General features: G+C 34.7%; 1 protein-coding gene across 4 annotated transcripts in view; it reads left to right on the forward strand.

The window, feature by feature from the left end:
- Positions 1-15,780, forward strand: part of LOC106074765 (uncharacterized) — a 113,469-nt gene that overhangs the window by 19,236 nt on the left and 78,453 nt on the right. For all 4 annotated transcript variants that reach the window (XM_056007415.1, XM_056007428.1, XM_056007420.1 and 1 more), the window contains exon 2: positions 1,630-2,123. In XM_056007415.1, the coding sequence (XP_055863390.1) occupies positions 2,095-2,123 (29 nt within the window). In that variant the 5' untranslated portion in view covers positions 1,630-2,094. The remainder of the gene's footprint in view (positions 1-1,629; positions 2,124-15,780) is intronic.

Raw genomic sequence — 15,780 nt, forward strand, 5'->3', positions numbered from 1 at the left:
TGAGCTCCTCAATCAGCATTCCAACTCCTCCTTTGAGCTCCTCATTCAGCATTCCAACTCCTCATTTGAGCTCCTCAATCAGCATTCCAACTCCTCCTTTGAGCTCCTCATTCAGCATTCCAACTCCTCCTTTGAGCTCCTCAATCAGCATTCCAACTCCTCCTTTGAGCTCCTCAATCAAATATAGTTCTTTACCACTCGAGTTTCTGAACACTATGCCGGTTTAAAGATATCCATTGACTACAAAACAATGGGCTGTGAGGTGGGGATAATAACAAAGTCAATTAGTCTTCATTTCAATCATTGAATAAGTTTTCATTTTAATCACTGAATAAGTCTTCATTTCAATCATTGAATAAGTCTTCATTTCAATCATTGAATAAGTTTTCATTTTAATCATTGAATAAGTTTTCATTTTAATCACTGAATAAGTCTTCATTTCAATCATTGAATAAGTTTTCATTTCAATCATTGAATAAGTTTTCATTTTAATCACTGCATAAGTCTTCATTTCAATCATTGAATAAGTTTTCATTTCAATCCTTGAATAAGTTTTCATTTTAATCACTGAATAAGTATTCTTTTCAATCATTGAATAAGTATTCTTTTCAATCATTTAAGTAGTCTTCATTTCTAACATTGGATTTCATCAATGGATTAGTTTTCCTTTAAATCATTGCTTCCATCGTCAGTGTAAATGAACTAAAATAAAGTGTAATAAAAGGTAAAAGACCTTGACCCACGACTTGACCTTTTGGCCTCAACTTAGACAGAGTTTTAAGTCTCTGCTAACATGAACGGCTAGATTGAGACATGGATACGCGTAGGACGTAATATTTTGTTTAAAAGAAAGTAACAATTTTACATGTGATCAATTCAAATTTGCAGAGGCGTTGCTTACAGAATATCTTCTCCTATTCAGGTGCTTATTCTAGCGCGTCCATTTCTCTTAAAATTATTTTAAAAGAAAAATTTTGGAAATACAGAACTAAAGGCTTCTTTCATTATATTCGTTTGGAATAATTATTTACTAGTCTATTAACTGAGTTTGGGGAAAAAAAAAAGAAATTCTAAATAAGTAGATCTTTGTAAATCTAACAATATATGTCAAGAGTTTCACTAAAACTGACCATCCCCTGGCATACAAATATTTACAAGAGCTTTTACCAAATACTATGACATAAGAGAAAGAAAGCAGATGACTTTATTATACGCACACACGACATAACATACGAACCCTCTGTTTACATTAGGAAGACTCAGTGGGATTATATGTTCAAGAGATCTCTTCTAGTTCTATAGAGATACCTACAAGAGAAGAACATAAATAAAAATATAGTTTTATTTTTTTTTTTTTTTTAAAAAGCTGACCAGTCTATGATTAGAAGGAAACATTTTGTCCATTTGTTGGCTCTTTCTAAGGAAAACAAAAAAGGAAAGACCTGAAAGCAATGACCTCCCAGGAATTGTGAAGGGCATACACACATTGATCATCAGTTTTGTATTTTAAATGTCGGCTGTTTCATGACTTTTAGCGGCCTCCGAAAAGCCGCTATTAGTTTTGATTGGTCCATCTGTCTGTCTGTTTATCAAACTATCTTTGTAACCTTTCTTTTTCTTTTATTTCAGAGAAATATATTTTGATCTAGACAAAAGTGAAATAGAAAGTATATACATTTGTAAAAGATGTAAGTAAAAGATTTATAACTTCAAGTGTTTACTTTTTATAAATTGTAGAACAACATACTAGCCAGATTGACAAACTCTAAATTTCTAAGCAATAGTATCATTACAGTTGCATATATGCTGTTTTAAAAACTAATCGGGCTGACAAGAAATGCTGAACTAGATCAGAAAAAAATTCATCTTCATATGGTTACTGAGAAATGAGAACAGATGAGTACTCATACTTGTCTTGTCCTAGTGGGGAATTGACAAAGTAAAGACTCGAGTACCACAAAGATAGAGCCCGTTTCCCAAAGAGTAGCAGCTCTCTCCCGCAAGCCATATGGATATGTTCATTCAGCCATGAAGGCAATACAATTTTTGGAGGACTCGGGTCAGAATCTGTAACTTCAGTGAAAGGCGAACATCATGAGAGAGAAATATCAACCAGCACATGGGTAAGTGTGTGTTTTGTAATGTTTGGAGAGAATCTGATACTATTCTTTCTGCAAAGCTTATATCAACTCACTCTGTCTTTCTGTCTATTTGTCTGCTTATCTGTCTGGTAGAAAGTTTGAACATGGTTTTTCTCTCTTTTCCCATTCTCGGATCAAGTTGAAACTTTGCACAATTATTCATTGTATCTGACACGACATTAACCAATTATCTAATTATGTTGATTAATTATTTTGTTTGAATAAATGCTACTTAATAAAAAAATGTGGATGTATGGAGGGATTTAATCCCCTTATTACGTTTTGACACGTTTTTCGTCTTCTTCCCATTTTTGAATCAAGTTGAAATTTTGCACAATTATTTATAGTCGATGACAGTACACGAATCAATCAAAACATTAACCAGTTAATAAATCAATTAGTACTAATTAATTAATTTTGTTTTATATAGCAGAAAGGGAGCTAAACCCTACCATTTTCAGAAAAAAAATGCAGTAAATAGTAGTTCATTCCCTTAGATAAGCTTTGTTTTTTTTTTCCTATTGCTTGTTTATAGTGTGTCGTAGTGAAGAAGAGCTTGCCATTAGTGAGTTGCTTTTCGTTGATCTATAAGAGCTTGCCATTAGTGAGTTGCTTTTCGTTGATCTATAAGAGCTTGCCATTAGTGAGTTGCTTTTCGTTGATCTATAAGAGCTTGCCATTAGTGAGTTGCTTTTCGTTGATCTATAAATCTTCCTACTTCGTCTAGATCATAAGTCTACCCACTTTAATAATGGCAATGTCTTTTGATTCCAAAGATTACAGATAAGTGCAGATAAATGTACCCACTTTGTCTAGATTTTCAATCTACCAAGTACATACTTTATCCACTGGCGGATCCAGAACTTTGGAGTGGGGGGTGGGCGATTTTTTTCCAAACCCTAACCCTAACGCCCAGTAAACCCTAACCCTATGCATAAACGTGCGTACAGCATATATATATATATATATATATATATATATATATATATATATATATATATATATATATATATGAGAATAAAATAAGACTGTTTCTCAATCTTCGGCGAAAAAAAAAACTGAAAAAAAAACAGCGCATTCTCTTGACATCTACAGCTCATTATTTATCAGTGAGGTTCGGGGCATTCTTCACTGCAGTAACGCATTCTATTATAAAGGACCTTTTGAATAATGTGGAAAAATATTCTAATATGAATTTATAGTCCCTTAATACATTGCAAATTTATAGTCCCTTAATACATTGCAAATACAACCGATTTGTTCTTTGAAAAGATAAGATACCCCACATATTTAGATTAAGGCTTTGAGGATCGCGCCGAAAAAATATTCGTTTAATAATATTCAATAAAATGTAAGCATAAATTGTGAGTTATAATTCTAAATTTATTTAACTAGAAAAATATGAGATAGAGTAAAGGTTGGAAAAAGTCGACTAGGAAAAGATTATCTGGCTTTTGAACTTATCTCAACCGTGACTGTAATATTGAAAAATTTCGTTTGAATTATAACTTTTCCAAAGCAAATTCTTTCTTAAAATAGTTATGATAAATTCATGTGAAATTACACAAACTCTGTCTGGAAAGGTGAAGGGCAGTAAAATGAAAACGATTAGTCCTCGCTCCTTTTTATAATTACTGCTAATGATTGCATTTTGCATTAAAGAATAGAGGTTGGGCGACTCGATATAAGAATTTACTTTATAGCATATATAAATTATATTAGTGACAGATTTTTTAAATTTTGTAATTTCTTACTATAATACAAAAAGAAAAAGTATTGGTTTGTCCGATGGGGGGAAGGTGATTGCATGTATCGCACTTCCAGCTGTTTATATTATATAGATATTCGACTAATTTTGTTCACATACTATGATTTCTCCATAAAAGTAGGAACCCCCCCCCTCCCACACACACAAAGGGTTTAGATGGGAAGGGCAGTAGAGGTATTCGCTCCTCCCCTTCCAATCGGCCAAAGATGAACGACATAATATAAAGACAGGTTAAAATACCAATAACAAGTTTTAATCATATAGATATTTAATTGATTCTGTTAGCAAGCTGTGATTTCTACAAATAAATAGGACCGCCCCCTCACTCGAAAGTTTATGGTGGGGGGGTGGGGCGGATTGATGCCATCGCCCCCTCCCGACCCTACCAAATCGGCCAAAATACTAGAAAGGGGAAATAATCTAAAAATAGGTTGAAACATAAATAATTAGTATATATTATTAACATAAGTAATAAATTCGTATACAAATTGTGTGAATTGTATACTAAAATTCGTCCGCCCCTCCCTTCGGGGGAGGGGGTCGGCCGAGTGGGGAGGGCGATCGCCCCTACCGCCCCCCCCCCTGGATCCGCCAGTGACTTTATCTAGATTCTAAATCTATCCACTTTACCTAAATCTACCTACTTTATCTAGATTCTAAATCTATCCAATTTATCTACATTTATAACCCTTTAAAGGGGTTATAAATCTACATTCTTTAGTTTATAAATATACCCACTTTATCTAAATTATAAATCAATCCACATGATCTGGACTGTAAAACTGCATAGTATCAAGACAAATGTTATCTAAATTATAAATGTATACCATGTCTAGACAATTAACAGAATAACTTTGGTGGCAACAATAATTGTGAAAGTCATTTGCCTTGCATTTTTCTCTGTTATAAACATTATCTCACACACTTTGAGCATATTATTAATTGCTTAACAATTAATTTTTGACAGTAACATTTCTCCAACTTTTTTTGTCTGGACCATGGCATCCAAAAGTTTTCGGCATGACATCATGACATCAGATCTTTGTAATTGATCTGAACATGGAGTCTCAGGTCTTGAAGTGGCTGATTTCTAATGCAGACGATTCCGCTGAAAAGGCAGACGTGGTGCCAGAATAAATAAAGGATATCTCTCTAACATCAGATCCCAGAAATTGTGTATTGAACTTATTTTTCCCTCTTTCCTCTCTTGTTGACATTCTCTCTGCCTTCTACTGGGTCATAACAACCAAGTCAAGTAGGGTCAATCACTTTGGAAATGATTTATTTTAGGAATACATACAGCATATAGTTGAATAGCTCAGCGGATCTCTTTCCTTTCGTATTTTTTAAATTTAATTATTTAATAAACTTAATTTTTTTTTGTTCCACATTTCATTTGAATTGAATTCGTTTAAGTTTTGCCACACACACACATACTACCTACACAGAACTATATATTCTAATTTAATCCTCGTTTTATCAGCTCAAGTCGTTTTGGAATGTTTAGCTACAAAGTGCATGTAACATATTTATAATATATATATATATATATATATATATATAAACATATATTTTATATATGTATATTATAGGTTACTAGTAACGTACTTTGGCCTGTGTATCCTTTACCTCTCCCCCCCCCCCCCAATGGCCTAATGATATTAAAACATTGTTCTAAATAGATTCTCTGACTATTCGTTGGTTTTTCAATTCTATATCTGGAATCTCTAGACCTGATGACGCAAACCTCCACATGTCTATATAGTTCTTGTTTATGCTGACGTGGACACTATTGTGGTCATACTGAATTTGCATTTGCTTGGACCAATAAATTATCTTATCATTTATAAAGTATCTACAATCGCGAGTTTAGGCACCAGGAGGGCGATTAAGAAATATGTATTATAGATTAAAAACAATTAAATATATTATTATCACAGACCTATATATATCGACTTCATATTTGATGAGACTCTTTAGACATGAAAACGACAAATCACAGTTTATAAATACTTTAATCTTTATTACCACTGAAAACACTTTCTTGTTCATATTCCTCCATTTTGGTTCTCTCCTCCTTTCAACACGCATTCGCACCATTTCACATTTACACTAAGATGCGCACGTAACAATATATATATAATATCTAAACTGGACATGGATATCTTTTAACACCACAAAATGTCGTGAATTTTTTTTAAAAAAAAGCTGAAACAAGGCGTTGTTTTGTAAAGTAGTTATGAGAAGTAAAGTTGTTTTTAACCCTAACCTATATAACATATAATTTAATGTTTAGATCTAGATCTAGTAACTGGACATCTAGAAAAAGAGCACTCTCGTCTCATAATTATTGTTTTGCAATTTTTAGATACATAATCTAGAATAATCTAAATAGATCTAAGTCATCAAATTATTTAAATGTACATAAGATGACTAAATATCTAGAATTTTCTAAATGTGATCTTGATGGAAACTAACAGGAAAAGGCTTTATTACATGAATTTCCGTGAATATTTAGTTCTGTGAGTAATACATAACAATCTCTATATATAGGTCAATGGATCAATCGCGGATAAGAATTTGATTATTATATTCTATGCACCTTTGCGCATCATATCAACAAGGTCAACAATTTTTTTCATATTCTTAGTTTTCATCCGAGTTTGTTTGTTTGTTTGTTTGTTTTTGTTTGTTTGTTTGTTTGTTCGAGATGGCACAGGAGCTCTTGGTGCATCCATTGACCATTGCGGCGACCAAAAGATGTCACAAGATTGGACAAGTGTTTATACACAGAAGTGAGTGTGTGTGTGTGTGTGTACATTGATGAGTGTGTATACATAGAAGAGAGTATGTGTGTGTACACTAATTAACATTATGTGAATTTAGATTATTTGGAAATAAAAAAGGTCTTCTCAGAAACAGAAAAAAATGGTTCCGAGACATTGAAAAAAAATATTTTCTATTTATAGAACGAATTGAATGATTTTATCATTTAGACCAGTGTTTCTCAAACTTTTACCTTAACGGAACACTTCGTACATTCTGAGTATTTAGCGGAACAAGTTGCTTTTGCTTATTTTTTTTAGAGAGGTTAATTCACTTCGTGGCTACTCGTTAATTAGGCATCGCAAAACACTAAGGTTCCGCGGAACACAGTTTGAGAAACACTGATTTAGAGAACTGAATGTTTCTTCGGACTCTCACTCCCACTGCATGTCTTTCAACCCCCCCCCCCTCCTCTTTACAAATCCTATAGAATGTAGAGGGGTCATGATTTACTGTCCCAAGCGTTACCTGACGATTTATAGCCAGATGTTATATAGGTAGCCCTTATAACTCCGCTCGTAATTCATTATCTCCCCAAAGGGTTGCTTCACTTCATAAGATTTTGGGCTCGTGAATTTTTTTTATAAAGAGAAACAAATCAAATAAAGATTTAACTCTAAAAAAAAGTATTTCCCTTTATCGTCTGAGTTTTATGGGATCTTAAACATAATACGCCTGACAAAAACATTAAAGTCTTATAGAATAAGAATATATTATATAATCAAATTCTCTTTGATATGTATAAACAATTGATTTAGTAACACAAAATTTATAGATACTTGTGACATGTCCATTTCTACGGTTGTATGGTCACGAGGTAGACACTAATATGATGATGTTTAATAGTAAAATGGTACACTTTTGTATTAGTACTGGCTTTGTTACTAGCGAATGGGATGTTCATTCTGCACAGTTGTAATTATTCTCAAGGCTTGAAATGTGTCAACTCTTGTCAAAATTAAATTTGAATTAGAAAAGTTTTAATTGTACTGTCTCCCTTTTTTTTTAATTGTACACATTTCAGAACTCTTTACAATCTATTTGTGTGTGTGTTTTACAATCTATTTCAGAACTCTTTACAATCTACTTCAAAACTCTTTACAATCTATTTCAGAACTCTTTACAATCTATTTCAGAACTCTTTACAATCTATTTCAGAACTCTTTACAATCTATTTGTGTGTGTGTTTTACAATCTATTTCAGAACTCTTTACAATCTACTTCAAAACTCTTTACAATCTATTTCAGAACTCTTTACAAACTATTTCAGAACTCTTTACAATCTATTTCAGAACTCTTTACAATCTATTTCAGAACTCTTTACAATCTATTTCAGAACTCTATACAATCTATTTCAGAACTCTATACAATCTATTTCAGAACTCTTTACAATCTACTTCAAAACTCTTTACAATCTACTTCAAAACTCTTTACAATCTATTTCAAAACTCTATACAATCTATTTCAGAACTCTTTACAATCTATTTCAGAACTCTTTACAATCTATTTCAGAACTCTTTACAATCTATTTCAGAACTCTTTACAATCTATTTCAGAACTCTATACAATCTATTTCAGAACTCTATACAATCTATTTCAGAACTCTTTACAATCTACTTCAAAACTCTTTACAATCTACTTCAAAACTCTTTACAATCTATTTCAAAACTCTATACAATCTATTTCAGAACTCTTTACAATCTATTTCAGAACTCTTTACAATCTATTTCAGAACTCTTTACAATCTATTTCAGAACTCTATACAATCTATTTCAGAACTCTTTACAATCTATTTCAGAACTCTTTACAATCTATTTCAGAACTCTTTACAATCTATGAACTCTTTACAATCTACTTCAATTAATACTTTTATAATTATTAATTAATTTTAACTAATTGATAAACTAATTGGTTAATTGTTTATATCTATTCTAGTGTAGTCAAAGACTGCGAATACTTGTGCGAAGTTTCAATTTGATCCGAGAATGGGAAGTGGGAGAAATAACATGTACAAGATTACACCCAGACAGACAGAGTTGATACAAGCGTGGTGAACAATACATTGACTTAATGACTTTTTGTTATGTACTCCTCACTATCTGGTTTCGTGCTTTGAAGGAGAGATAGAACTTTCCTACATGAATCTCTTCAACATTCAAATGGTAAACTCCCCATCGGAGACTTATAGTAACTATGTATCTTTTACATTTACTTTAAAAAAAATATTGTTATAGATGAAGATTTCATCCCCTATTTTGGTCATTTCCTTAGTGAATAAAACGGGCACGTTATTTTCTTCAAAGCGGTGAGAAGGAGAGGGAAAATGATTAGAAAGGGAGAGAGGGGGAAATGGAGGGAGAGGAAGAAGAAAAGAAAGAAATGATAGAGAGAGGTTAAGAGAGTGTAAAGAGAAAAAATCACGTCAGAGATGGAAGATAGGTAAAGAAAATGGGAGATAAGAAGAATGAGTGTTGGAGAGATGACGGAGAGAGAGAGAGAGAGAGAGAGAGAGAGAAGGGAGCATTGATGCGGGGAAACAAGAGGAAGAAAAACTTACCATTTTAATATTTAGCCTTATTACACAGCTTTGCAGGTCTCTTAGTTGCAGCCTCATAGTGTCGATATTACGATTCGGGTTTGAATCTTACTATCTCATTGAAGAAAATGATCAGGGCAGCAATGGGTATCAGTTGGAGACTTTAAAGACAATGAGATTTTTAAAAATAAGTTGTATGTTGTTCTAACTAGTCTCATGCTTGGACACGCATTTGAGGCCTTCTTTTACATTTAAAAACAAAAACATTTAAAATACTTTAAAAGAAAAAGACAATACCTCCTTCATACAACTTATAGTGCGATTTTTCTCTTAATAACTAATGAATGTTACATTTAAAAAACAAAATGGAACATTTTTACCCCATCCCCCTCCCCCCCCCCCCAGAAAGAATCCTGGTTAAGCGAATGTACAGATCTTTATAATATTCAATCATAGGACTTTAATTCGCCACAAAGTTACGAGTTACATGGTCGAATTGTAAAAACGTAAACATTGCTTTTACTTTACTGAAGAATCGAAGAAATGTGTTTATAGTTTATCTGTTTATCTGAACTGTCAAGAATGCTCAAAGTGTTTATAATAAATTTTACGTAAAAACTCAGAATAAACTGTTTTACATGAACCAGTACTTGGCCAAGTCATTAAAAATGCAATTAGCTATCAGACTTATTAAATGGATGATTACATAAAATGTCTCCAACAGTGGCACTGTTTTTTAGTTTCTGTTGTTTTGTGTCTTGTTCTCGCCACCCAGACGGACTAAAACTTTTCAAGTACTTTCGGAGGTGGATTAACACGTCAAAGTAAGAGACGGGAAGTCTCTTCGTGTCGAGATTAAAGTTTTCACAAGACGCCATAGTCTCAGTCTTGGAGGATTTTAGGTGGCGCTCCAGACTTCCGGTTTCGGCTTGAGTCACGTACAACGAGCCATAATCCAAGCAAATTGTACTCTTTTTTTTCGAGTAACACAACTTTGTTTTTTCCCTTTCTGACATTGTGTACAATATTATTACAATACGTTTATGTCGACGGGAAAGAGCTAGATACACGCTTTTACAGCCTCACGTAGTTTACATTTATATAAAAGTCTTCTATCAAAAGCTTAATGTAGGGACACAAAACGGAAGTCACAATACAAGATACGTTTTTGAGACAGATGAGCAATAAGATCACACTCACAATCCAAGAAAACAAACAGGTTTTGAGATTTTGAGCAGGAATAACAAGAGGCTATGAACTACACGTTAACAATGACCCAACCCTTTCCATACAAGAACATGTTCATTTAAAGCACGATTGCCTGCACGAAGCCCTAAACAAAGTCTGAACATTGGGTTCTCTCTACATGTAGACCAAGAGATGGGAAATTTAGGGCAACATTGGAGTCTGGGGCAGTGTGGGTGAGTGTGGGCGAGTCCAAGGGGAATTGTGGGCGAGTCCGGGTGAGTGTGGTTGAGTCCGGGTGAGAGTAGACTACCCTAAAATAGCACAAACCACTGATAAGTAAATCTTGTTTCATGTTACATCATACTACATGCAACCCCAACATCTGGTACATGTAACATCATACTACATGCAACCCCAACATCTGGTACATGTTACATCATACTACATGCAACCCCAACATCTGGTACATGTTACATCATACTACATGCAACCCCAACATCTGGTACATGTAACATCTACTTGTCCTCACTTGGCAACCTCGTGAACACATTTCTAAGAAGAAATGGAAAGACAAACAGGGCACCCTAACCTCCAGTTAGATTACGAAGTAGCGAGTGCATGTCATGGAGTAAAGAAGAGATGGCGGTCTAGACCGTGTCCCCCTTTCTCCGCTTGAGCACTCTGTGCTGGCGTTCTAATGACGCAATGCATTGTGAGAGTACATCAGATTTCAATGGGCAGATTGGCAATGGCTCAAGGACCCCGAAAAACGGATGTGATTAAATGATTATGGGACCTTTGGACAGTGGCGTCACTAGGCAGGTGCGGGGGGTGCTGTCCGCATCGGGTGACACCCACTAGGGGGGTGACATCCAAGTGAAAAGGGTTGTACTTTGGAAAAAGGAGACAACTTAGATTATAATAATTAATTAGCTAGATACTCAAACACACCTTGATATATATATATATATATATATATATATATATATATATATATATATATATATTTTAACTTTATTTTTTGGTAGGCCTACAAATGTCCACAAAACTTAGTGTTGAAAATGGGGACGCAAAGGTGGTCTTTCTTTTAAGGACAAAAACTAAATGCTTAGCAGCGTAAGTTCGTACTGAACAAGAAAATGATCTGAAGACCGTCACGCCCACTACACACATACGTGCGCTATGTGTAGCTCGAATATCTCTCGCTTAACAGTATCAACAATATTGATCAATGTTGACTCCATCTTTAGACTTAGCTTGGCTTGCAGCTTTTACTTTTTTGAATGAACGAATAGTGCTTTCTGATTGCAAGAAAACACTTCAATATCGGAACGTCCTTGCCTGTTATGATTTAACCTTTTGTTTTACATGGGCTCCGCATACTACGAGAAAAAAAGCGCCGTAGACGCCAGAAAAAAAATATATTATGAAGCCCAGAGCACAAGAAAACACCTGACGCTTCCCCAAGATCTTTTCGCTTTTCTTAAGCTATTTCCAGCAAGAACTTTTTTGAACCTAAAAAAGCCTTAAACTTATCTACAAAACAATATTTACGAAACTAAAGTCAAAACGGACTAGCTTGTAACAAACATTCACTTTGTACATTTCGATTCTAAACACAATGTGAATATTCATACACGGTAAAAACTTTGTCATAATTTTATGTCTTTTGTGATGTTGCTTGTTCAGACTGTCTTGAGGTCAACTATAGATGACTGTTGATTTCAACCAATTACTCTGCAAGCGTTTGAGTTTTATTGTTCGGGTGTATTCAGTGTAGTTGATCAACAATCCAGACAAAACAAGACATCAATTTAACAAGTAAAGAGATGTAGTCAACGCTGATGAAAACTTAAGATAACTATGTTTATTCTAAGAAAAGGCCACAGTAAAAGTCTCTGTCAACTAAACACGTCGTTACCCTAGAGGATTATATCCCTAACTGATTTTCCGGTCTCTAACCCAAGATATCCCTAACGTCACTAGTCCCGTTCAATATGCGTCTTCTATGGTGCGTCGCTAAATAACTAATCTATAAATAAGGTGTCTAACACTATCTTTTCTTTTTCATTACCTTTCTTAAAAGCCTTCTGAAACCCAATGTGTGAGCCATCAGCGATTCCCCCTTTTAGGTACCCAGCTTACCTAGGGGGTGCGATACAAAAATGTATAGCAAAAAAACAACACCAAAGGTAAAAGTTTGAGAAGCACTGTTCATTTGCCTCCAATGTTTCTCACACTTCAGATTCTGCCAGTCCATCTCTTCTTATGATTTATTTTCTTAACCTGAGATTTCTAACAAGGAGAAATGAAGCAATCTAAAACCAAAGAAAGTTTCCGAAGCTCAGAAACACTGAACAAAAAGTTTCACCATTAAATGACCAAGGGGGAGACGAACATTTTTTGGTCTAGATTCTAAACTTGTTGAGAAAATAAGGTGAGCACAATATGAAACAGTTTCCGTAATGTGTAAAAGTCTTTAAAGTCTAAGCTGATGTTAAATCTGTTTCTTACATTTTCATATATGTAATAAGCATGGATAAAATGTCATAATGAAGCACATTTAAAATAGAATAGATACTAATTTTACATTTTCGTAACAATATTGGGAAATGTGTGGAGACTGTTTGGGGGGGGGTGTGACACCCTGAACTTACCGCACCGGGTGACACCGACCCTAGTGACGCTACTGCCTTTGGACAAGGGTTTTGATAAAGAACGTATCTCTCATACATTTCCTCGGGAAGAAGTCTATCCATTTGGTCAAGGGGCCTGAAGTCGGATCGGATAAAATTTTTCAAACTTTTTTTTTTAGTCAGTTAAGACAAAAGTTAGTACACCTTTGACTAGTCCTGCCTGTAGAATATAAAGATATGTTTTACGTATTTTAAATACAGATAATAAAAGAAACAGATTTAAGCTTTTTTTTTTAAAAAAAAAAAAGAATAAGTAGATATTGTGTCGAAATATTAATCATGACCATCAGGACTATCTCACTAGACCCAATTGTCATTTTTACTCGCCCCTTTCCTTATTTTTTGTGTACAACACATTCATAGTTTCTACATCTCTCTCTCTCTTCTTCCCAGTCCATTCATTCTAATAACAGCTTATTAATACTAGCCATGGTTTATGAACATACATGGGAAAACAATGGGACCATCTGGCAACACTAGTCCCCTCAAACGTACACTTAGGGCTGGACACCATGACATTAAACCTGATGGAGAACAGTTCCTTACATTGAAATAATCCAAGCCACTGGTATATTGACTCTAGCTTCAAACACATGGTGAATGTTTTAAAACTAATATAAAGTGTTCTTGCCACGTGTTGGATATTTCAAGGGAGCGTTTCAGATTCTATTTACCATTACTTTTTACAAAGTGCACTTTTTTTTTCTTTAGTGTCATCCCTAAGTTTTCACGTGGGCCCCAACTGGTCAAGAGTTATGCAATCAACCCCTTTGCCCCTTCGTTGCTACACCACGGGCTGTGGGCCCCTAATGGTCGTGGGTCGTGGGCCCGAGTTCATTGAACCCCTTCGCACCATGGATGCTACGCCACTGATAAGAGCTTAAAATATGCAGAATGTTTTTCCCTTTTGTTGAAACTAAAAGATAAATATTTCATGACTTTCTTCTTTATCTCCCTTGTCCTTATTTGGACTGACAACGTTTCCAGACGTTCTTTCATAAAGGGACATTATTACGTCGTAGTCCACACCTCCTGCAGGGCATGGCGGCAGACAGGGTTCGAATCTCGGGTAATCAAGACATGACAGCCTAAAGCGCATACCACACAACCAGGATAACATTACGGTTAACACTCATCGCATAATTAAACTGCTTACGTTGGTGACAATTGTACACCTTCTTCGTTTCTTCATTAAATGAATAGTATGTAAAGTGAGGGGTGGCCGAGTGGTAAAGCGCTTGGTTTCTTAACGATGGGTCCCGGGTTTGAGTCTCAAAGAAGTGCGATTTTTTATTTCAGGATTTATGGGCGCCCCTGAGTCCACGCAATTCTAATGGGTATCTGACAATTTTTTTGAAAGTAAAGCGGTTGGTCGAACTTGGTCGTTGTGCTGGTCACATGACACCCTAGTAACCGTTGGCGTTAGGAACAGATGGCATCTGCTATATAGATGAAAGGGGTACTTTTTATTTATGCAAAGTGAGCGAAAATTATTTTTTTTAAACTGGTGTATTTATAGAAAATAGAACGGGCATTACGATGGTAGCTCTTACTAATTTATACAAACTCTTTTGTCCATTGTTTTCACTAGCATCAATTTCATTATAGACTTTAAGTAAAAGACGGTTCGTTAAATGGAATATATGGTAGACAATAATCAAATTAAAATGCAGTATTGAATGAATATACATTGCCATATGAGAATAGTAATATTTTTTTTTTACAATTTGATTTATCATCAGAAAAAAACAACAACGAATGTATTGAAGTAAAAAGCCAATCAATCTCTTAGCATTACATCATATCTGTTCGTGGTAACTAGCCAATTCATTCCACAGGCCTGGCCCTAATTAAATACTTTATTCATTACAAAACAAAACAACAGTTCTTCAAGTCAATAATGAGTTGATATTGATTAATTTAAAGCTTGCTACTGATGGAATGTGTTGTGTTCTAAAATAGTGTTGAGCAGAGTTGAGCTCAGTATAGAAGTTTGGTGAAACTGAAGCTTGCTAATAAAAGAGTTAATTTTAGAGTTGGAACTAGAAATAGACGCAGACAAAATGTTTGGCATTTGGAGTTCAAGTACACTATTTACAACTCGCGACTGATTTAGTGAGTTGCTTAGTTGTATGCTGAGTGTTTCTCTGGCCTGCAGTTCTAATCAATCTTCAGTTTATCTTTTTATTTGTTTTAACTTTTTATTTCTTAATTCTTCCATATCTTTCGTTTAATCATCTTTCTGTACTTAAGAGTTTCTCTCTCTCTCTCTCTCTTTCTCTCGCTCTCTTTCTCCATCTCTCTCATGCTCCACCGAGTCTCTCGGTGTCTCTTTCTCTCTTTTTATTTGTCTTATTTTTTCTCTCTCTCTTTTTCCCTCTAGCGCTGTATCTTCTTTTTTTCTGCCCTCTTTTTTTTCTCTTTCATTCTCTTATTAAAAAAATATATTATTAGCTTCCCAATTCGTGCAGTATTTCTTCTCTTTCTGCTCCCAATCTCCAGATCTGCAAGACGGTGCACCCTTGAATCCCAATGTCTATTTATGTCTTGGCCCAGACTTTCCATCCCTCGTTAACGTCTCGTTATGGATTGATATCATCATCCCAGTGACTTGTTACAGACATC

Source organism: Biomphalaria glabrata, chromosome 1 (genome assembly GCF_947242115.1).
Source record: "Biomphalaria glabrata chromosome 1, xgBioGlab47.1, whole genome shotgun sequence".
NCBI classification, from domain to species: Eukaryota; Metazoa; Mollusca; class Gastropoda; family Planorbidae; genus Biomphalaria; species Biomphalaria glabrata.